At 50.3% G+C, this 20759-nt stretch overlaps 6 protein-coding genes across 6 annotated transcripts; 2 read left to right on the top strand and 4 right to left on the bottom strand.

Moving 5' to 3' along the window:
- Nucleotides 1-147: 147 nt before the first annotated feature.
- BP01DRAFT_353264 (non-structural maintenance of chromosomes element 4 family protein) lies at nt 148-2023 on the bottom strand. The gene is made up of 3 exons (XM_025574134.1): nt 1461-2023; nt 566-1396; nt 148-511 (listed from the first exon to the last, which is right to left on the bottom strand). Exons 1-3 carry the CDS (start codon nt 1765-1767, stop codon nt 333-335), a joined length of 1317 nt encoding a protein of 438 aa, XP_025434932.1. The 5' UTR covers nt 1768-2023; the 3' UTR covers nt 148-332.
- BP01DRAFT_116884 (phosphatidylinositol 3-kinase VPS34) lies at nt 1834-5113 on the top strand. The gene is made up of 2 exons (XM_025570357.1): nt 1834-2346; nt 2407-5113. Exons 1-2 carry the CDS (start codon nt 2288-2290, stop codon nt 5054-5056), a joined length of 2709 nt encoding a protein of 902 aa, XP_025434931.1. The 5' UTR covers nt 1834-2287; the 3' UTR covers nt 5057-5113.
- A 1244-nt stretch (nt 5114-6357) lies between these two features.
- BP01DRAFT_333142 (uncharacterized protein) lies at nt 6358-9452 on the bottom strand. The gene is made up of 4 exons (XM_025573119.1): nt 8533-9452; nt 8382-8475; nt 7392-8323; nt 6358-7283 (listed from the first exon to the last, which is right to left on the bottom strand). Exons 1-4 carry the CDS (start codon nt 9006-9008, stop codon nt 6572-6574), a joined length of 2214 nt encoding a protein of 737 aa, XP_025434930.1. The 5' UTR covers nt 9009-9452; the 3' UTR covers nt 6358-6571.
- Nucleotides 9453-9617: 165 nt separating this feature from the next.
- On the top strand, nt 9618-11013 carry BP01DRAFT_353260 (putative GTPase MTG1). Its single transcript, XM_025574133.1, has 2 exons — nt 9618-10004; nt 10081-11013. The coding sequence occupies exons 1-2, from the start codon at nt 9738-9740 to the stop codon at nt 10822-10824; spliced, it is 1011 nt and encodes a 336-aa protein (XP_025434929.1). The 5' UTR covers nt 9618-9737; the 3' UTR covers nt 10825-11013.
- Nucleotides 11014-11160: 147 nt separating this feature from the next.
- Nucleotides 11161-12035, bottom strand: BP01DRAFT_379342 (pre-mRNA-splicing factor ISY1; the record flags this gene model as incomplete). The annotated part of the gene is made up of 2 exons (XM_025577144.1): nt 11161-11919; nt 12000-12035. The coding sequence occupies 2 exons, from the start codon at nt 12033-12035 to the stop codon at nt 11161-11163; spliced, it is 795 nt and encodes a 264-aa protein (XP_025434928.1).
- Nucleotides 12036-19262: 7227 nt separating this feature from the next.
- BP01DRAFT_116833 (type II myosin) lies at nt 19263-20739 on the bottom strand. The gene is made up of 2 exons (XM_025570356.1): nt 19769-20739; nt 19263-19713 (listed from the first exon to the last, which is right to left on the bottom strand). The coding sequence occupies exons 1-2, from the start codon at nt 20417-20419 to the stop codon at nt 19525-19527; spliced, it is 840 nt and encodes a 279-aa protein (XP_025434927.1). The 5' UTR covers nt 20420-20739; the 3' UTR covers nt 19263-19524.
- Between the last annotated feature and the right edge of the window lie 20 nt (nt 20740-20759).

The raw sequence follows: 20759 nt of genomic DNA, 5'->3' as shown, positions 1-20759 counted from the left end.
CAGCCAAACAATGAGGGGCTTTCAATGGAGGTATTACCATCATGAAGATTGATCTCGACCACGCAGATACTCACAATGGCATAGGGACCTGCTCATCGAAATTACCTCTTCCTTATGATTTCAAGGTCCATCATACGTCTCTTTCAGCCGCAAGTTGTTTGTAATAATTTTCTACACCGAATGGAACTCCGCCAAATATACAGTAAATCTCTCGCCTTCTGCAACAAAGGGGTATCCTCATCAACAAGCAACGCAACCATACGCCTGATACATGGGTAGAAAAAGGTCATCACAGTCAGTCAGTCAGTCCAGCATCGTTTCTCGAGACATGACTATCGCCAGGTCTGCGCTGTTGGCTGGGCTTCTTCCTCGCGGTGAGGAATAATGCATTCATCGATTGCATATGCCTCAATCAGAGCATGCCAGGTCTCAAAGTCCAATGTGAAAATAGCCTGATGCTTTTGGACTCCCTTCTTTTGAGCTTCGCTGGGCGCATGTGGCTTCGCAGCATCTAGTATGAGTCAAGTCAGCAGATAAATTCGTAGATGCATGGTGCTGTACTGACGTAACGTGGGTAACCCTCTACTATCCACTGAGATACCAATCAAGCCATCGCGAACTAGAAAGCTTACGTAGAACAGATTCTCCACACTTTGCCCAAAGGACTTCGGGTTGATGCAGAAGCGGAACAAGGGAACACCACCATCGTCAGCCACATTATTTTCTGCCATCACTCTTTGTAGCATTTCTTGCGACGGCTCGGCCTGGAGTTCGGACAATTGTCTCTCAACAGTGTCTTGGCCATTATTCTGTGTCTTCGCCAGTAATTTATTGATACTGCCACACATGGTAGTCAAATTGGATGTCTCCTGCCTGTCAAGGTCCTTGTCCTGGAGGTCCTGCGGTGCGACCGCCCGGCTGGGATCGATGCGCTCTCTGACCCTCCGTACGGCCTGCTGACGGGTTCTTTTCTGCACCGAAAGCGGGCCGAGAAGGAAGCCAGGAACCGAGGGCCGGGAGTTGCTGCAGAAGGACGCAGCGCGTCCGAGCCAATCCCAGTTCAACGCATCTCCATTATCTTCGTCATCGTCCTCAGTTGGCCAGGCGGCGCGACGATGTTGTGTGCTACTGGGGACTGTGCTCTGGGTTTCCGCAGGGGCCTGACGCATGAAGGTGATACACTTCGAGACAAACTCGTCAACGTCAATGCCTGCACTGGCGTCGCCCAGAACTAATTGTGCGGTCTTCTTATATCCAAGATCCGCTGCGCTGACTAGTAGTCTGGAATCGATGGTTGCATCCGAGGTCTGCTTGACGCCCCGAAACAACTCGTTGGCCTTTTCTATAGTGGAACGAATACCACTGTTTCCAGCCTGCATGAACTCACTGCGGGAGTCTGTGGCGACAAACACATCAGAGGGAGGTGTTCACATAAAGATATCCCATGAGGAGTAACCTACCGTTGAGGTCCCGCGTCAGGTCTCTCAGACCTTTACGGATTCTCCGTCGTTCGGCTTCATCTTGATCTGGGTCGTAATAGTCCGTAGCGCGGGTCTGCTGAGAACGTGATCCCTGAGATTGGCTTGCTTGTGTGTTGGTGCCCCGGGTGGACAATCGTTGTCGCTTTCTAGCGGCGCTGCTGGGCATGGCTTGGATCTGAACCCGCTTGGTATTACTGGCTGATGCTGGCCGGTTTTCTTTCTCGGAGGATGGCTCAGGTGAAAGTGCCTGAGTCGAGGTTCGGTCAGGAGGAGGATGGCGTGCCATCTCTTGAAGGGTGGACAGGGTATGCGACAAACTAAGCGCGCCGAGGAGCAGACAAAGAAGCGCGAGCAACTACCAAACAGCCAGGTGGGCTGTTGGTGGGATGACAAGCGCGTGAGGAATAAAGAAGACAAAGGACTATAAATGGCGAGCTGTTAAGTCAGCACTCAGTGAAGCAGATCGTGGGACAATTATTTCCCAAGCACATATTGAGTTAGAATGCGATGCAAGCGTACAATCCCTCCAGACTTTTAGATGCGATATGGTCTCAATCATCGCCAGACGACTGTTCCCTCATCTACCTTATCTGGTTTAGTCCCTCTGGGTGCGCGCGCCGAGCGCGTTGGTCATGTGACCCATGTCAACTGCTGTCAGCCCCGGTGGGCCACTCCAGCCTATCACCGCCATGTCTCCAAGAGCTCCCATTATCATGAAACCGATACATGGTCTCCAGCTCATCATGAAGACTGCTGGAGCCTGGGGGTGAATTGATTTGACCCTATCCGCCTCCGATAATTTCAGAATGGAAGCCTTTACCTTTGCCGTCTCCACCCAGGTAGACTTTCCCATCCACGTTAAGGTGTAAGTGGGCACTGCTGTCCGATCTTGGCTATGGTAATCTGCTGATAAGCTTCTACTCAGTGGCTCTCTAGAAGGAAAGCAGAAGGAAATCCCATTTTCAGTCCTTCTCAAACGGCCGGATCTTCGTCATCTTGGGTCCGCGCAAAACCCTCACTCCGATCTCTTCGTCACCGTGCAATTATGGTCCGAATCTAAACCACTGGGGGTACCTTTACAAACCCCATACAAGGCATTCAAATCCTCTCGATCATGGAACGAATGGTTGCAGATGCCTGTCTCGATTAAGGATGCCCCTCTCAGGAGTCAACTAGCCATCACAGTTTGGGACTTGTCTCCGTTCGGCGGGGAGGGGGCCCATGGCCATTACGTACCATTTGGCGGAACCACAATCTCACTCTTTGACACGGACGGAAAGTTGAGAATGGGCAGGCAAAAGTGTAAGCTGTACCGCAATCGAGCTGCGGATGGGTTCTCTTCAACCACCACTCCATCGACCCCGTTACCCAAGCGTCGGAAAGCAAGTGCCCGCGATCCGCTGGCTCCGTCGTCGGAAGAGCTAGAGTTGGAAAGGGTTGAGGTTCTAATCAAAAAGCACGAGATGGGAGAATTGCCACGCATCGATTGGATGGATCAGATGGTCTTCCGACAGTTAGAGAAACTGAAGCTCAATGCTGAAGAGGCTGGGAGGAAACGAGCCATTCGCATGAAGGCAATAAAAAACAGAAGCTCTGATGGCCGGATGGAAGATGGGGAGAATTCTGATGAAGACACGGTAGAGGATGAGGACTTCACCCTCTATGTTGAATTTCCTCGGTTTGATCATCCTGTCGTCTGGGCTGACCACGAGTACCCAGCGCCGCCAATAACGTCATCTTCTCAGAATCCTCCCATGAATACCAACGCTCCGCTCAAGCCCCTTCCAGAAGTCCGCTTCGGCCCCGGCATTGAAGGTGCTGACGGTAGTGGTGTTATAAGGATATACGACCCCGAAGTCGGACAAACAGGCAACCCATGCGAGGACAAGCACAGACGACTGATTCGGAGCACCCGCACGGGCATAATGGATCGTGATCTGAAGCCGAACCCTAAAATTCGCGATGAACTCAATGTGATCCTGTCATATGAACCCACGCAAGATCTAACAGCAGAGGAGAAGGATCTGGTATGGCGCTTTCGGTATTATCTGACGCGCGAAAAGCGGGCACTTACCAAGTTTGTCAAATCGGTCAATTGGCGTGATGTCGGCGAAGCGCACCAGGCGGTTGAGATTCTGCCCAAATGGACGGAGATCGATGTGGATGACGCACTCGAGTTATTAGGTCCGACATTCGACAACCCGGCGGTTCGTTCATATGCAGTGGAGAGACTCCGCAAAGCTGACGACGAGGAATTGCTGCTCTACCTTTTGCAACTTGTACAGGCCCTGAAATACGAAGAAAACCCTGAAGGCTCCGCTGAGAATGCTGCCCATGATTCTTCGCTCGCTAATTTCCTCGTTGCGCGCGCCGCCAACAACTTCAAGTTAGGCAGCTATCTACACTGGTACTTGATGGTCGAATGCGACGATACAGGACCAGGTACATTGTCCGCGCAACGCAGACTATTCGCGAGGGTGGAGTATTATTTCATGACAGAATTGGAGAAAGTACAACCAGAGCATCGCAAGACGCTGCTGCGACAAGGCGAGCTAGTCGTCATACTCACAAAGATAGCGAAAGACGTCCGGTTTTCCCGCGAGAACCGTGTTGTCAAAATCGAGAAACTCAAAAAATACCTCAAAGATCCTAAGCACGAATTGCTACAGATTGATCCTCCCTTACCACTTCCCCTCGACCCTGAGGTCATGGTCACAGGGTGTTACCCCGACGGTGCCAACGTCTTCAAATCGTCTCTCTCGCCACTTCAGATCGTCTTCAAAACGGCCGACGGCCGCAAATACCCCATTCTATTTAAGGTCGGCGATGACCTACGGCAGGACCAACTGGTCATCCAGATCATCATCCTCATGGACCGTCTCCTCCAAAAAGAAAATCTCGATCTCAAACTCACCCCCTACCGCATTCTTGCCACCAACGCCACAGCTGGCGCCGTGCAGTTCATTCCCTCAGCCTCCCTATCCGCCATTTCCGCCAAATACAAATCCGTGCTCGCTTACTTGAAAGACAATAACCCGGACGACAATGAACCACTTGGTGTCCGCAAGGAAACCATGGACACCTACATCAAATCCTGCGCCGGGTACTGCGTAATCACCTACCTTCTCGGCGTTGGCGACCGCCATCTGGAGAACCTGCTTCTTGCCCCGGATGGACACTTTTTCCACGCGGACTTTGGCTTCATCCTCGGCCGCGATCCGAAGCCCTTTGCTCCGATGATGAAACTCTGCAAAGAGATGGTCGAAGGCATGGGCGGCACCACTTCCCCGCTGTACCTCCAATTCAAGCAATACTGCTTCACAGCTTACACCACGCTCCGCAAATCTGCTAACCTCATTCTTAACTTGTTCAGTCTGATGGTTGATGCCAACATTCCAGACATTCGGGTCGAACCTGATAAGGCGGTTCTCAAAGTCAAGGAGCGTTTCCATCTCGAGATGACCGAGGAAGAAGCAATTCGGCACTTCGAACAACTTATTGGGGATAGTGTTAACGCGCTCTTTGGGGTGGTGATTGATCGGCTACATGAGTTTGTGCAAGGATGGAGAGCCTGAATCTAGCCCGCAAATCATTTCCCCCGTCTGTCTTAGGATATGTTTGAGTCGCTCTGTTTAGGGATGGGTAATTAGGAGTCAGGTGCCCCTATGAGATATGCAAGCGCGCAGGTCTACTGACTTTCCCATCTCATGTTCTCTAATACTACCGGATAGAAAGGAAATACCCGGCGGTTGTTACACCCACTCCGACGTGTATCGACGATTACGATAGACGCTAGCTGAAATATCACGCGTATATGGCTCAGATAGCTTATAGACTGGTTCATCACAAGACTCTCAATAACAGTCTGTTTTAATGGAGGCGGGAAGAAGGTGGATTACAGGCTATTTGGGGGACCTACCTAGTACTAGGTAGCTGCCACTTGATCGGAGGAGGCATGGGACTCTGTCACAACCTAGTCCACCCTAGGGGATAGGCCTCAACCGGCAGTGCTGTACCACTAGGTAAGGCGGACTAGAGCGGCCATTGGGCAAATCGATTTTTCGCTCTGTATTCTGCCGGCAGAATTGGGCCTGGTTATTAACTTATTATATGACTCGTAATCAGTCTTAACTAAGGTATATAACGTATATAATCACTAATAATATATATCATAAAGTGACATACTGCATATAACAATCTGATTGTTATAGGCCTTAGGCTCATAGCCATAGCAATAGCCGTAGTGGTTAAAAATCTCAAGCTTGTGGCCGTACAGGTGACAGTGATTACAGGCCTTAGGTTATTCACAGTATGATTAATTAGAGAGCGGTAACTTAAAGTCAGTACGAGGAGCTGGGTGCTGTATACTCTGATTGGTCCATATATATAAGCATATATCCACATATATCTAATCGGGTATAGCGTGGGTTATGTGGATCGGATAAATGCATAACTCGAAGCTAGTCCCAAAGCGACCATTCCACGTCCAGAGGGGCTGAGCCTGCTGAGATAAGTCGCAATGGTTAACTAGTTACTAGTATCTGCAGTGCGCGTATCTACTTCAGGTAAATTGTCGGACCACCCGTGACCGTCTAGGCCTGGGGCCTGAAAGAGCAAGGACTGGACAGATGATTAGGTACAATGAAGTCAAACAGGTGAATAGGGCGCATGCAAGAGTCCAAGCGGGTGAGTTGAGGCAGGTAGGACACCAAAGAGGTTACTGGGGGCAACGAGACCAAACAGGTGAAGTAGCAGAGAGGGGCAGGCAGACGATTTAGAGGCAATGAAATGAAACGGGAAAACGAGCAAAGAAGAGGTCATACAGGTGAAGAGGTAGGTAGAAGGCCAGACAGATAATTGGAGGCAAAGAAATTGAACAGGTGAAAGAGCAGGTGTTAGGGATTGCGAGACACTCAAATGAACTCAACTAATACACATCCGCATCTGTTGCCGACAATTTTCCCTTTTAAACCATTTCAAGATAACTCTGTAAATGTCTTTTTGCGAGTACCAGCCTAGATAAGCTGTATCTTCCCCGATCTGAAGGACTTAACCCTCGTTGCCCTCTACGTTGTTTCTATCTACCAAGTTCATATCCCCTTTCCCTCTTCTTCGTCACGTCGGTTCCAACCTTGCAGCTCAAGCCATTCGCGACTTCCCTCCCCAAGGTCCGGACCCATCTCGTCGAGCGCCTTCAGATGAGAGCTACTTCCCGTATCCCCGTCCTTTGCATATCTTTCTACAAACAAGCCCCCACTCTCGGAACTGACCGCGGAGGATCCTTGCCCCATTTCAGTCCCTGCCGCAACGACGATAGCTCCGGGAGAATTCTCTTGTCCAAGGCCTTTAAACCTCCCTTGTGCGTCCCCTTGCGCCTCTGCCTCGGCATCTTCGTCGTCCTCCGGTGTTCCCTCCTTGCACGCCCACGCGTCCACAAAACGGAGGACCTCGCGGGGCCACCATCGCTTCATGACAAGGAGGCGAAAGGGTACGAGTAGGACGATCAAAACCGGGAACGCAGGGGCGCCGCGCGTGAGGGTCAGAATAAAAATGGCCACTGTGATGACGATTTGAAGGATGGTGTAGAGGTGAATGGGGATGTAGGAGGGGGCTGTTGGCGGTGGAGTTGAGATTTCTTCTTCTGCTTCTTCTTCGGCTTCTTCTTCCTCTTCTCCATTGGTTCTTCCAAAAGCTTTAGCGCGTGGTGTGTTTGTGGCGGATGTAGTTGTGGCTAGGGTAGCGGGTAGGGGAGGGAGCTCAGAGGGCGGAGTGAGGAGATAGAATGTTCGGTAGAGAATCGGACTAAAGTAACAAATCGTGTTCAGTTAGCTGCCTCAGTCTATATCTAACAAAAAAATTGACAGAAAAAAAAGAAATGAGGCGTCGGAAAGGAAGTTAAGATAGACCTACTTTACTGAAAGACTTTGCTCGCCCATAAACATGAATAGACCGGCTAGAACGCTAGTTGGAGTTAAACCGAGGACTTTCATGAAAGGAGGGCTGATGAAGAGCAGAATAGCCGCGGCGTGAAGAAAGGATGACCATCGCTGCTCGTAGACGCGGTTGACCTCGTAGGTTTCTTTCTTCTCCTCGCCATCAACGAGAATGGTCCGTTCTTCTTTCTCCGTGTGCATGAGAGATTCGGAGTGGAGAGGCGCTTGCGGAAGGAGGCCATTGGCCGGCGGGATTCCCAAGATTCCGCAGAGGGCGGTGGTGGTGCCCAGGAGGATGATGTCCCATGCAAAGCCGCCGGGCTTGCGGGTTCCATACCGATCAATGGTGCAGATAATAGAACTGACTTCGTGGTCGAAGAAGAACAGGATGGTAATAATGATCCCGGGAAGGATAGCGGCAAACACCCAGTTTACAGGCAGTTGCCAGAATTCGACAAAGAACTGGTTACGGTCTGGAGAGGTGGGAGTAAAGGAGGTACTAACTGGAAGGGTCATCTTGTCAAGGTGAGCTAGTTCACCGATGTGCGGAAGCCCGATGAAGACGATGATGGAGATTGCAGCGGCATACTCGGTCAAGCCCATGCGGATGTAGCGGTGGAACAAGGGGCGCCAGCTCTCTGCAGTAGACAGAAATATTGCCAGAAGCATTGTTCCAACAGCACCTATGACAGCATACAGAAAAGCTGCGAAGGAGAGGCTATTGTGGGCTCGTTCCAGCTCCTGAATGGCTTTGTGGAAGTAAATGATGCTGTTCAGTAGGGAGAATATCTCCGTGGCGAAGGTAGTGACATATCGCATTGTCCAATCGTGCGCATTGATGATAGCCAGGGCATAGTGTAGCCAGCCAGCATGGATCAGCGACCAGGCCATGAACGGCAAGAAAGGTATCTATAACTTGAGATCAGTCACGGGCTACGACCCTCATACTACTGGATAATTAGCATACCCTGAAGACTTCGTCGCAAAGATTGTAGAGGTTTTCTGCGAGCACCGAGAAGGGCCCGGTAACTCCCAGGATAGTCAGAGGCTGAATGGAAAATCTATATATGTTCACGTAAGTCTGCCTGACCCTACTGCAAGTATGGCTGAGCACTCACAATGAGAAGATGATACTACATAGACCCGTACTGAATACCACCTCAATTGTTCCCCAATTCTGACCAGTCAAGACATACAAATCGCTAGCAAAAGTTATACCAGGAAGAAGATTGGTGAAGAAGACATAGACAGCACTAGCGAATATCAGCTGGTTGAATATCTTCCAATCTGAGATATATCGACGACGAAGGTTCAGAATATCCTGTTTGACTAGACGAAAGGGACGCAAAGGGCCACCGGCTGCCACAGAGCCGCGTAGGACCCGCACTGCCTTGGGTGTGTGCTTTGATGGGGTGATTATGGAGTGCGCATTTTCATCATGACTATCCTCGTCCTCATCCTGGCCTTGGTCTTGTCTCCATTCGCGGCTGCGTTGACGAGGACTCCGCTTGGGAGACCTTCGCTGCCTACGAGACCTCAGTCGCAGGGACGAGACGCGAGTTGATGGTGGACGGAAGGCAGAGATCAGAGTCATGGTGTGCTGGATAGCACTTGAATAGAAGTATGTGGAAGGGTTCACGATAAGATGCGTTTGTGGGGGAGGGGGAAATATGGTTGTCCGCCTTGGCCAGACTTGGTAAATGACGTATCATATTCCTGTGATAAACGCTCCGTAGTTCACTCCTCGTAGTAGTCAATGGATTGTGCCAGAACCCCCTGCACCGCAGTTTATGCTGAGACAGTCTTCTCTTCAACCCCTTAAGTTATCAGTTCTGGCCCCCGATGATCAACCGTTTTCCATCTTTGCTGCGGCAATGGGCCCTGGCTCATCCATCCATGCAGGATGAGGCACCTATGGATCCTCATTAACATGGTGCTTCTAAAGAAGGCAGGCAAGTTGGTCAAGGCTAGAATGATACTGAGAAATTGTACCCGGCTGCTTGTACAGCCAGCTCGGAATCTTCTCGCTAGTGTCAGCCTTAGTTTCATAACTTATGACCACGAACATGTCCCTCAAATGGCGAGGGAGAAATGTGATAAGGAACTGTACTTGGAAACAACATACACACCGCCTACCTTACCGCCCTTATATCGGAAGAAAATTGCCGTACTCCTCATCACATAAACCTGAAGAGAGCGAGCATCTCAATCCATTTATCATTCAGTTTCAGCTTCATGTATTTCTGACTATGAGCAGGAGGAAATTTCATGTGAAAGCACACAAGGACAAGATCTACAATTTTTATTTGATGGATATACGATAATGGCAGCCACCTTTGCACCACGCCGGGCATTTCCTAATTATGCGTCGATCCCTAGGTCATACTTCCTGGGCCACCATCGGGCTGGCTTAAGAAAAATGCAGAATATGCTTTCATCTATTGACTATGTCATCGAGTGCCGAGATTACCGAGTTCCAGTCACCTCCATGAACCCTATGTTTGAGGAGGCACTGGGAAAGACGAGACGACTGATCGTATACACCAAGAGAGATCTCGGCGCAGAAGCTGGGTCAAATGCGCAGAAAAAGGTCGGTGACATGACTGCAACTACCCCTCTCAAATCACTGCGGAGGATCAGACGACTGATATCTATGTCCATTTCAGGCAGAAAAATCTATTCGGACCTTCAACAAGAATGGAGATTCACTTTTTGTTAGCTCATCTTCTCGAATAGACGTTGGCACCATCCTTAAACACTTGCGAGACGATGCGGGCATCCCGGAGAGGTTAGTTGGCTGTCGAGTCATGGTGGTCGGCATGCCCAACGTAGGCAAGTCAACGTTAATCAACAATTTGCGTAACCAAGGCATGGGAAAGGCCAAGGCGCTGCGGACTGGAGGTCAGCCGGGTATAACACGAAAGATTGCTTCGCCCGTGAAGATCATCGAGCGCGAGAATGGCTCGCATGTCTACGTCTTGGACACACCGGGTGTCTTCATGCCGTATGTACCGGATGCGGAGAACATGCTGAAATTGGCACTTTGCGGCTGTGTCAAGGACTCGGTCATCGCGCCCGTGACGCTGGCCGACTATCTATTGTACCACATAAACCTGAACGATGCTCAAGTATATCAGCGATGGTCGCCTCCAACAAATGATATAATGTCACTTTTGAATGACTTCGCCCGCCAAACAGGCCTTCTGGCCAAAGGTGGGATCCCCAATACAGAGCTCGCAGCTCTGCACTTCATTCAGAAATGGCGCGCTGGAGATCTGGGCAAATTCATACTCGATGACTTGCAGGCGGAAGAGCAGCGTCTCTTGGAAGGCGGAGAACGGGAGATCACCATCAGTCGAACGCAGGCGCTGAAGGCTGACAAACTAGCGCGAAGGCAACCCAAGCTATAAATAATCATATCTGGCACATAGACTAATATAGCCCCCAACCATCTCTTGTACAAAAGAACGAATCATGTTGGTATCATCGATATGCTTTTGCTTCCCCTAAGATGCATCCTGCATTTGGAGCGGGGACAGTACCGCATATGAAGGCAAAGCACAAGAAGAGACATGAGAAGCGGCGAAGGGAGACATGAACGCAGAGTCTGGAGAAATGGAACCAGAACGCCATAGAAGCAAAGATATGACAGTGGAGAAACACCAGAGAGAGATCCCAAGACGAAATCACAAATCAACGTAAGATAGAGGCCACAACTCCGGAGCAGAAATACCCTTTCCCTGACCTCAGGAGATCTTGTCCAGCAGTCTTCTCCTTCTCCTGTCCACAAGCTCCTCCTGTACCTCCTCCAGATTCGGCAGCCTCCACTCAATGCCGTCTCCAGCATCTCCGGGAAGCGGCTCCCACCCATCATCCCCTTCATCGCCCTTCTTGCGAAGGCGATCAACCGCCTCCTTCTCCTTCTGCTTCTCATAGGCCAATAGCGTGCCATCTTCCTCATCCAATCCATACCCGAAATAGTTGGCATCGACCTTCTTCGTCGCGATATCGCCTCCCCGGCCTTTGACCCCGCCAGTCTCATCCTCGTCCTCCTCCGCGGGCCTTCCCCGTCTGGCCGCCGCCTCAAACATCTCCTTCACCCCAGGTAACTCCCTTGCCCGGCCAAAGTATCGGTACCCTTTTCCGCCGCCAGGGATTTCCCGACCATCGTCATCGAATACCCGGCCGGACCCTCGCATGTAATTGGGGCCGCCCAAGTTCCGGATCTGCATCTCCCACGTCCACTTCTCCCGCATGAGCTTGTTGATTTCATCGTTCAGGTCGCGGATCTGGTAGTCGCTCAGACTGGGCTCCTGGATCCGAGATACTTTCCTCGAAATCTCCTTGAGAACCTGACCACGCCATTTTTCACACATTGGGATCGAGTCGACCGAGGTGATGGCCTTCGGGCGGCGCGTGCGGCCAATGTCGATGATTCCGAGATCCGCGGCCTGTTGGGCCCGGAACCGAAAGAGCATCGACTGAGCTTTTTCGCTGTTGCGCGCCTGAGAAGAATGGATGGATTAGCCTATCGGGACGCTCTTGTCAAGGAGAATGGCTGCTCAATTCTCTGCGGCGAGCAAACCAGAAATGAACGCAAGTCGAGGAATTGGGTAGACATGACGAGATTGTGGCTTCGGCGGATTGCTTCGCAGCGAAAAGTGCTCTTCATACAACACAAGAGGGACGAAGTGTACTCCGCAATCGGGGACTTACCATTTTAAAAGCGACGCCGGTTGATCCCGTTCGAAGTGGGCGCTCAAGACACAGAGGTTGAAGTGCAGAAGCAGAGAGATGAGACTAATGACCAAGCTAGAGTGGATTCGCCCGCGCTTGAGGCGAGCGCCAAGTGTAACCGCGCGGCTAAGAGCTCCGTCGGTCCGCAGCACCACATGGACTTTGAATTTCATATTTACTAATGTAGTCAACATAAGCTTATAACTGTCGCTTGCGGCTCATATATAAAGTAGTAAATAAAGCTGTTTGTAACTATAGATTCTAGGAGTAGTGGGTTGTCATATTCTTCCCATATGGTTTGGCTCATAGAAGCCGTGCTATTCAACGGCAATGCCCATTACACAATCATGCGAGACGTAGTATGTACAAACCATCTGAACAGTAACGATACGATCATATTAAGCAACTCGAGCGCAAACAGATAAATTAGCGGCGCTCGTGGTGCATGACAAGATTATGCTCCACTGTTCTCTCCATCAAAGATTTCATGTACAATCTGATGCGATGTCGAGATGAATATAATAGGCATTCGAGGACAACTATCTTGGGTTAAAGATGCCAATCGAAAGTCATCAAAATTGCAGCAGGGACCAGCATACCGGTCGGTTCCTGTGAAGATCAATAAATTGTACTGACAGAAATCGATTCCCATGCAAAAACAAACCCAGACGCCCGATCCGACCACACGCCATAACCATGCAGGGCTTCAATCAAGTCATGTTCGTAAATTGTCGCTTAAGGCCTGGATGAAGATTTAGCGCCCAAGTCTCGGAATTATAGGCAGATGCGTATAGTGGACCTATCCTGCCAGGTCGTCATGATCTTACAAAAAGCCTTTCGTATTGCTGGGCATCCGTTGTGGTATGTCGCCGGAATTGTACACACTGCTGCCCCGTCTGCTACCAGCATCACTCCAGGCGCCAATCCGGCCGATTGCGCTGCCCCGTTCAACGCGCAGGCCTCTCCAACCTTCTAGCTCACGCTCCACCCTGAGCAGTTTCTCTCGTTCTTCCCGCAGCTCTCGCTCCGCTCGACGCGCCTGAAGTTGTGCCTCAGATTCGCTTTGCTGAAGCTCTTCGATGTCACGCAGGAGTCGGTCAATCTTTGCGCGTGTTTTGGTGACGTCTTCATTTAGCTGTGCATTCATCTTGTCGCGTCGCTCAATCTGAGATTGAAGATCTTTGACTGTACGGTCAACGTTACGAAGTGACCGCTGTTCAGAGCTGTGTTTTGTTTCTTGCTCCTCAAGATGCGTTTCCAACTAATTCGGCAGGGGGTTAGAGATTCAGAACTCTATACCTGGTTTGTGGACAGAATAACCTACCTCCTTGATTCTCTTGTGAAGGAAGCGAACGTCCTGACTACCAGAAGAGTAGCTCTTGGTCTCCAAATCGACGCATCGCAGCTGTGACTCCTTCAATTGCTTCTCAAGCGCAGCTTTGTCTTTGAAGAGCTGGGCGTTGGTCTCCCGCTCGGCAGTAACTTCCTTCTGCATCTCCATAGCCAAAGCTTCTGCCCGTCGCATTTTGCCAACAGCAGCAGCTGAAACATCTTCTTGCTGGGCGAGTTTCGACTTGAGTTCAAGCAATTCACGGTCCATACTTGCCGCGTTTCGCATGGAGGGGCTCTCTCCTTTGACTAGGTCTTCGAGTCTTTCACCTGCCTCAGTCAAGCGTGTCTCTAGCGTTTTCTTCTCCTTCAAGAGCATGTCGCGCTCTGCGGTAATGTCGTCAACCGAAGTGCGAAGAGTCCGGACTTGCGACAACAACGAAACGACCTTACTCTGAGCTTCGTTATGCGCGGATACCGCCTCATCACGGGAGGTTGTTACATCCTGAAGCATGATATCCATGCGGGCCTTCTCCTTCGCCCATGTGGAGCTGTTCAAGACTTCATTATCCCACTTACTGCGAAGGTCTTCAAGTTCCTCGCGCAGGCGGGCATTTTCACCGCGGACATTCAGCACCTTTTCACGCTCCATTTCGAGTTCATTGTTCAGGGTCGAAAATTCTCGCTGATACTTCTGCCTTGTTTGCTCCATCGAGGTTTCCTTATCCTCGATATCGATGGCGCGTTGGTTCCTGTAATCTTCGAGCTCATTCTGAAGACGTTGTTTGGCCTGGAGAGCCGCTTGTAGTTCTGCTGCCTGGTCCTCCATCCGGGCTTCGAGAGATTGTGTCTGACGTTGCAAGTCTTCAACTAGAGCATCCATTTGTTTACGCTCGGCCATGATCTGAGCACAAGTATCCTCAGCCTCCTGGGCTTGGCTCTTAGCGAATTGCTCAGCCCTGGTGGCTTTGAGTACGGTTATTTCTGCTTGCTCAAGCTTGTTGAAATACTCGTCTGCGCGGGACTTGTAGAGACTCAAACTTGATGCAAGATCAGCGGACTTTGAGGTCTCTGCATCCAGCCGGATTTGAAGGTCAGAGAACTCTTCAAGAAGTTGATTTCTGCTAATGGCATCCTGGTCCCGCGCAACTTGCATCTCTTGAAACTCGGAGCGAGTATCGCGTAACTCAACCTCCAAGGTGGCATTTGCACGTTTGAGCTTTTCTAGATGTATTTTAGAGTCCCCAAACTCCGCCAAGGTTTCCTTATGTACCTGGAGCAATGCCCTCCTGGACTGCTCTTGCGAGTTGATAAGATCGTAGAGCTCTTCATGGGACTTGGCTTGAACATCACGGAGCGAAAGCTCTCCCGTATGAATGCTTCTCTCCAATGCAGAAAGCTTCTTTGCGGAGTCGTCAAGCTGGTCGTGAAGACGGCCATTTTCACGCTCAAGCAACTGCATTCGGCGAACAGACGGGCTGTCATCTTGCCGGACATCGCGGGCTGGGGATGCTTGAGCAAGTTGATTCTGGAGATGTTTGTTCTGCATTTCAGTTATCTGAAGTTTGTTCTGAAGCTCCTCAATTTCCGCCGCCATGTCCATTCGTTTTTGATAGCCTACAGTGTCCACTGTTCTGTCTGACCGAGTTGAGTCCGCCAGCTCATTGAAATTTATTTTCCGGTTGGGAGTATTGGGTGTGCCAAATTTCTTTGCCAGGGTGTCGGAATTTTTCCGGAGATGGGTTGGTGTACGGTTACCAGCCACCTGGTTCTGGTCGATCTCCTCCAATAGTGCGCGTTTTGATGAGGCATAGCGTGCATCGAGCTCCTTCATCTCATCTCCATGACGACGACGCATTTCCGCCAGCTGACTCTCCGCCCGGCTATACTTCTCCTCAGTAACCTGCAGCTTGCTCCGGGTGGCTTCCAGCAACTGCGCTAGATCAATCTTCTTGGAAAGGTCAGGCTGTACCTTTTCCCAGGTCGAGTGGGTAGGATCTGAATCAGGCTCAACAACTTTGTGCAGCAGCATCAGTTGACGATGTAAGTCTTCTATCTCTTTATTAGCGGTATCAAGGGAGTTTTGAAGCTGGCGTGTGTTTGTCTGTGCTTGTGTACGGAGTTGTCTTTCCGTCTCTAGGTTTCTGTTGGCTTCGGCTAGCTGGATCCCTGCGGTAGAAGCAGCCTTCTCAGCATTTCGGCTAGCTTTATGCTCCCGGTTGACTTCGTGATTCAAATCTTCTAAGCTGAGGGAAAGCTTCTCCTTTTGTTTCTCCAAAGATGTGATCGAGACCTGAAGATCACCAAGCTGACGGGTAAGCTTTTTATTATCTTCCTCAAGTTTGGCCTTCTCCTTCTGGAGATTCGTGATACGGAGCCTTTGATTATCACTTGCTCTTGATGTTGACCTGGCTATGTCAAGATTCTTCTGCTGGATCTTGGTAAGAAGAGCACGATTATCATTCTCGGACGCTGTGAGTCTACCCTTCAAGGTTACCAGTTCACGTTCAAGGCGCTCCTTGGCTTGGTCATGGCGAATGCGGAAGTTGTCGGACTCAGCAATGGCATTGAGTAGTTCTTGTTCTCGGAGAGCGAGCCGGGATCTCTCGGCCTCGAGCTCCTCTATCTGACGTGATCGAGTGTCAAGATCTTTCTGGACACTCTGCAGACGCTCCGTAGCCTGCTTCATGATATTGCGTTCAATGTCAGCTTCGGCATCCAGTCGAGCAGTCTCGACCTTGGTGAAGCGGTCCCGAAGCTGAATCAGCTCAGTCTGCAGCTCCTTCCGCGACTCTTCAGCAGCAACGCGAGCTTCCGTAGCGCGACGCAAAGTGTCCTGCTGAATGTACATCTCTTTCTCGATAATGATCTTGGATTCATTCAGCGCAGTGTACTTGTCCTTCAATTCTGCCAGATTGTGCTCGGCAAGCATCTGAACGTCGTCTCTGGATTGTCTTTCCCGGCTAAGGTCGGCTTGCGCCCTGAACAGTTGACCCTTAAGCTCCTGGATCTGCTGTTCGAGAAGTTTTCGGCTCTCGCCAGCTTCGGCATCTTCAGAGATCTTCTCTTCCAACAGCTTCTTGACATCAGCTGCTTCACGCTCGAGCTGAATTCTCTCAGACATCATAGCGTCACTCTCGGCTTGAAGCTCGCGAAGGCGTCGTTGCATATGATCATGACGTGTTGAGAGTGTAGCTTTCTCAGATTCTAGCTGGCGCTTTTCATCCTCGTGCTTTTGTGCATCGTTACGAAGGACTGCCATCTCGCTCTCTTTCCGACGGAGCATCTCTTCATAACCTGTTGACGTTGACGAAAGCTCGGATATTTGCTGCCGAATGGTGCGATTCTCCTCGATGAGCTCCTTAATATGTTTCTTGGACTGATCCAGCTCCTTGGAAGTCTTGGCATGCTTGATCTCCAGATCCTGATCTGTTTTCAACAACTTTGCTTCCAAATCTTGAAGCTTCCGCTCCTTAAGGCTGAGATGACTCTGGAGCATCTTGATCTCCTGTCCCAGTTCCTGAAGATGGACATCCTTTTCTGAAGTCCTCCTGGTCGCTTCGGCTAATTGACCCTCAATGTCTTCAAGTCGAGCCTGCATATCTCGCTTCTCGTTCTCGAACCGCTGAATGATCTCTCCCGCTTGTTCAAGTTGGGTAATCCGTAGCTCAAGCTCGTCATCAGTCTTTTTCTTCGCTGCGATCAGGTCATCCAGTTGATCCTCAAGGCTTTCCTGATCGGCAATGGCACCAGCCAGCTTCTCGCTCAGCTCGACTTCTCGAAACTGCAGTCTCTTAAAGATCTCCTCCTTGTCGAGAGCCAGGGCACGTTCGCTTTCTAGAGTCTGCTGAATTTTCTGGATTTCAATCTCCGTCCGCCGTCTTTCTTCCTCGAGTTTGTGTCGATTTGCCATATCTTGGTTCATCTTCAGCTCCAACTCCTTGATCTTCTCGTCTCGCTTCTTGACTTCATTGGCCGTCCGTGTCTCACCTAGAAGGGGCTTCATTCTAGAGAACAATACCCACCAGGGATTAGCCTTCATATCCAAATAGAGCTTAAAATTCTGTTGGATAATTCGTGTAGCCTCAGCTCGATATAGTCGCTTGTTTGAGATCCGTCGTTGCACGAAACCTCGAGCAACTGACTGAAAGCGAGTCATGATCGTACGGATAAGCTGATCTCGTTTCTCCTCTAATTCAGCCAAGACACCGGCTCGGAAGAAGACTTTCGTGCGGCCAACTCGGTACCATGTCGGGTCCAATTCAAGTTTTTGTAGCATCATATGAGCAGCATTTTGACCATCCAGGTAGCCCTTGGGCATCTTCTGGCAGAGCACCTCATATCGTTGACGAAATTCGGCAAAGGTAAGTCGATTAGGAAAGCCTGTGCGTGCAATCCTAATGCCTTCGAGTACACCATTGCACCGGAGTTGATCAAGAACAAGAGGTGCATTTAACATCTTAGGGCGTTTCTTGTGGTTAGGGATAATGCATCGAACAAAATGGGGATGGGTAGAGTTCAACTGCTGCATCAGTTTGGATAACTGTTCCTTATGTCGCTGCGCAACAGTGCGAAACAGTCCCTTCTTGACACGACTCTTCGGATAGTCGCTCTCATCGTCAAGGTCACCGCAATCAGCAAAAAGGCCAGCGACATGGGGCTCACCCGAGCGAGCGAGAAGACGTGTTATATTGTCATTTAGTGGGTCTTTGTTCTTCTCGAGCCAGCCGTCAGTGTCATATTCTACTTCAGCCGCATAGTGCGTGAGCACAAATCCCTGGCTGAGGCGAGAAGCACGATATTTGGGAGACTTGCGATCCCATAGTGAATGAAGCTTGTCGGTAAAGGTTTTGTCGGTGGCCTTCGGCATGACACAGTCTTCATCTAAGCAAGAAAATATACCGATGGGATTGGTCAATTCGATCAAGTCGATGGTTGGCTGGAGGTCTTTCCCGAAGTCAATAAATTGCCATTCGATCTGTTCTCTTGCATATTCCTCTTGCTCTAGAACAAACATATGGTGGTTAAAGAATTGTTGAAGTTTTTCATTGGTGTAATTGATACACAGTTGCTCGAAACTGTTGTTCTCAAAGATCTCGAAGCCAGCGATATCCAGAACACCAATGAAATAGCAATCGTCACCGGTGATTGTGCTGCGGTCAAACTGGTCATTGATGCGGTCAACGAGGTTGCCAAAGCCACGTTCGTAAATACCCTTGGCCAGGGCATCGAGGGCAAGCCGGACCTGCTCCGGAGTTTGAACCTTCTCGACCCACTCACGTCCAGCCTTCACTCTCGGATGCAACAACCCTTTGACGAAAGGCTCTGGTGCAATGCCAAGCAGCTGACAAGCCCTCTCCACACTGTTCAGGGCGTCAGGGCTTAGTGCAGCTTGATCAGCTCGCAAGCTTGCCTTCACGATCGTTATATTTCCCAGGTGAAGGACAGCGGCAATGGTTCGCAAGATGCACATTTGATCCTCCTCTGAGAAGTTCATCACGTGAAAGGCCTCGATTAGCATGTTCCATTCCTCCTCGTCGGATACTCCTGCAATCGTCTCGTTCCCGTCTCGGGTGTACGCAAAATCCTGGATCTGCAGATCAGACAAAAGCAACGATTCTTTCAATTTCGGGTCCGCGCCCTTCAGTAGTTGATAGAAAATATGGTAATTTCTCTCGTTGGCATTCGGCTTGACAACGCGTGACTTCTCGAGGAGATACCAGTCAATGGATGCGCCTGATATCTGGCCAGCGCGAGAGAATTCAATCCTGATAAACTTGCCGAAACGGGAGGAGTTGTTGTTCCGAACAGTTTGCGCGTTGCCGAACGCTTCGAGGATCGGATTCGCACGAAGGATTTGTTGTGATAATGTTGACAGATGCTTATTTCCTGCCCGGGCATAGGGCGTATCTGTAGTCGCAACGGCTGCCAGATATTGGATGACCTTCTTGGTGTTCTCAGTCTTACCGGCGCCAGACTCACCGCTGGTATTGTTGTTAAAATGAGTTTCCAACTGACTTCCGTGGTGTCCAGTGGTATTCAACTTACGTAACCAGTATGCTTTGGTTCTCCCCTTCCTCTACCAAGTTCCGGAACGCTTCATCCGCCATAGCGAATATATGGGGGCGGTTTTCGTCCCGGCTGCGACCTTTGTACGTCTTGATGTAGTCGTTGGAGTAAATAGGCAGAGGACAGTACGGGTTGATTGTGACGAGGAATAGACCCGAGTATGTCTAGCAAGTGAAGTGTAAGTCAACACGAACATAACTCCCAGTTTTGAATACTTACATATATGAGATCTGATTGATATCGGGTGTGCAGATTGTGGACGACTGATGCCTCATTGAGATGCGTCAATTCAGCCATATCATCAGCCTTGTCGAACTTTGCCGGGTTAACCTTGTCCACTTGATCAACATCAACCTCTCGTTGCTGCGTTACAGTTAGCCAGAGCGCCCAGGTCGAAACATTGGACGAATGTACCTCGCCATCATCAGTCTGCACTAGCAAGCGACCATCTTCACCTTCCTCCAAGACCAATCCACGCACAAATGCCTTCTCGGGGTCACGCAACCAGACATATTTATTCCCAGAGAAGTCATTGTCGCCTTCCAGTCCTCGGATTTGATCGGCACCCCGTCGAAGCTCTTCCGTTTTTATGAACTCAGGCGCGAAAGTCCCGGATGCAGCATCATTCCTTAACGAGCCCGACCTCTGACGGATGCCGGGCCGAGGAACCAGGGAAGTGGATGACTGCGAGACTGAAGATGCGTTGCGGAAATGTCCTCGTGCCTCTTGAAATCTACTGGGGGATGTGACAACAGTCGACTTGGGGCGCAGCCCTCTCGCCTGCGGACCGGGAGGTGACGAGGGAGATGGTGAGGCGCGACTGAACGGATTGGCTCGTTTGGGGGAGCCATTTATTTGAGAGGGAAGCATGTCGTCGTTAATTCAACAATGAAACATTATACAACAAGAAGGTCGGTGTAATTCATAACAAATGCAATATGGAAGACAAGGAAAGCCCAATCGGCGTCCAGTAGCCTCTTTAGCGAAGCATGCAGGCCGGGGTCGGACGAAGAGAAGCAGAAGAGGGATTGCGAGGTGAGAAGGGGAGACTTAGAGATGAAGAGAAACAAGAAGTGGAGTGGGCGTCAGGTAGTCAGGTAGCCTGGTAGCCTGGTAAGGTAGAGTTGTCGGTAAATGGAAGAGCAGCCCAGCAGCGTCACCTCCAGTCGGCGTCGTCACTGGCACTGACCACCTCCACTTGTTTGTTTAC

Source organism: Aspergillus saccharolyticus (assembly GCF_003184585.1).
Source record: "Aspergillus saccharolyticus JOP 1030-1 unplaced genomic scaffold BP01scaffold_3, whole genome shotgun sequence".
NCBI lineage: Eukaryota > Fungi > Ascomycota > Eurotiomycetes > Eurotiales > Aspergillaceae > Aspergillus > Aspergillus saccharolyticus.
The sequence above is the reverse complement of the archived record's forward strand: the minus strand, read 5'-3'. Positions and strand labels throughout refer to the sequence as shown.

Excerpts from the sequence above, each read along its gene's own strand:
- BP01DRAFT_353264 (XM_025574134.1), bottom strand. The coding sequence starts at position 1,767 with ATGGCACGCCATCCTCCTCCTGACCGAACCTCGACTCAGGCACTTTCA. Across the intron at positions 1,397-1,460 it reads CCTGACGCGGGACCTCAACG|ACTCCCGCAGTGAGTTCATG; the intron begins GTAGGTTACTCC and ends TTGTCGCCACAG. Across the intron at positions 512-565 it reads TAGAGGGTTACCCACGTTAC|ATGCTGCGAAGCCACATGCG; the intron begins GTCAGTACAGCA and ends GACTCATACTAG.
- BP01DRAFT_116884 (XM_025570357.1), top strand. The coding sequence starts at position 2,288 with ATGGAAGCCTTTACCTTTGCCGTCTCCACCCAGGTAGACTTTCCCATC. Across the intron at positions 2,347-2,406 it reads TTTCCCATCCACGTTAAGGT|TGGCTCTCTAGAAGGAAAGC; the intron begins GTAAGTGGGCAC and ends GCTTCTACTCAG.
- BP01DRAFT_333142 (XM_025573119.1), bottom strand. The coding sequence starts at position 9,008 with ATGACTCTGATCTCTGCCTTCCGTCCACCATCAACTCGCGTCTCGTCC. Across the intron at positions 8,476-8,532 it reads TGTAGTATCATCTTCTCATT|ATTTTCCATTCAGCCTCTGA; the intron begins GTGAGTGCTCAG and ends GAACATATATAG. Across the intron at positions 8,324-8,381 it reads TTTGCGACGAAGTCTTCAGG|ATACCTTTCTTGCCGTTCAT; the intron begins GTATGCTAATTA and ends CTCAAGTTATAG.
- BP01DRAFT_353260 (XM_025574133.1), top strand. The coding sequence starts at position 9,738 with ATGGCAGCCACCTTTGCACCACGCCGGGCATTTCCTAATTATGCGTCG. Across the intron at positions 10,005-10,080 it reads GGTCAAATGCGCAGAAAAAG|GCAGAAAAATCTATTCGGAC; the intron begins GTCGGTGACATG and ends TGTCCATTTCAG.
- BP01DRAFT_116833 (XM_025570356.1), bottom strand. The coding sequence starts at position 20,419 with ATGCTTCCCTCTCAAATAAATGGCTCCCCCAAACGAGCCAATCCGTTC. Across the intron at positions 19,714-19,768 it reads ATCAATCAGATCTCATATAT|ACATACTCGGGTCTATTCCT; the intron begins GTAAGTATTCAA and ends TTCACTTGCTAG.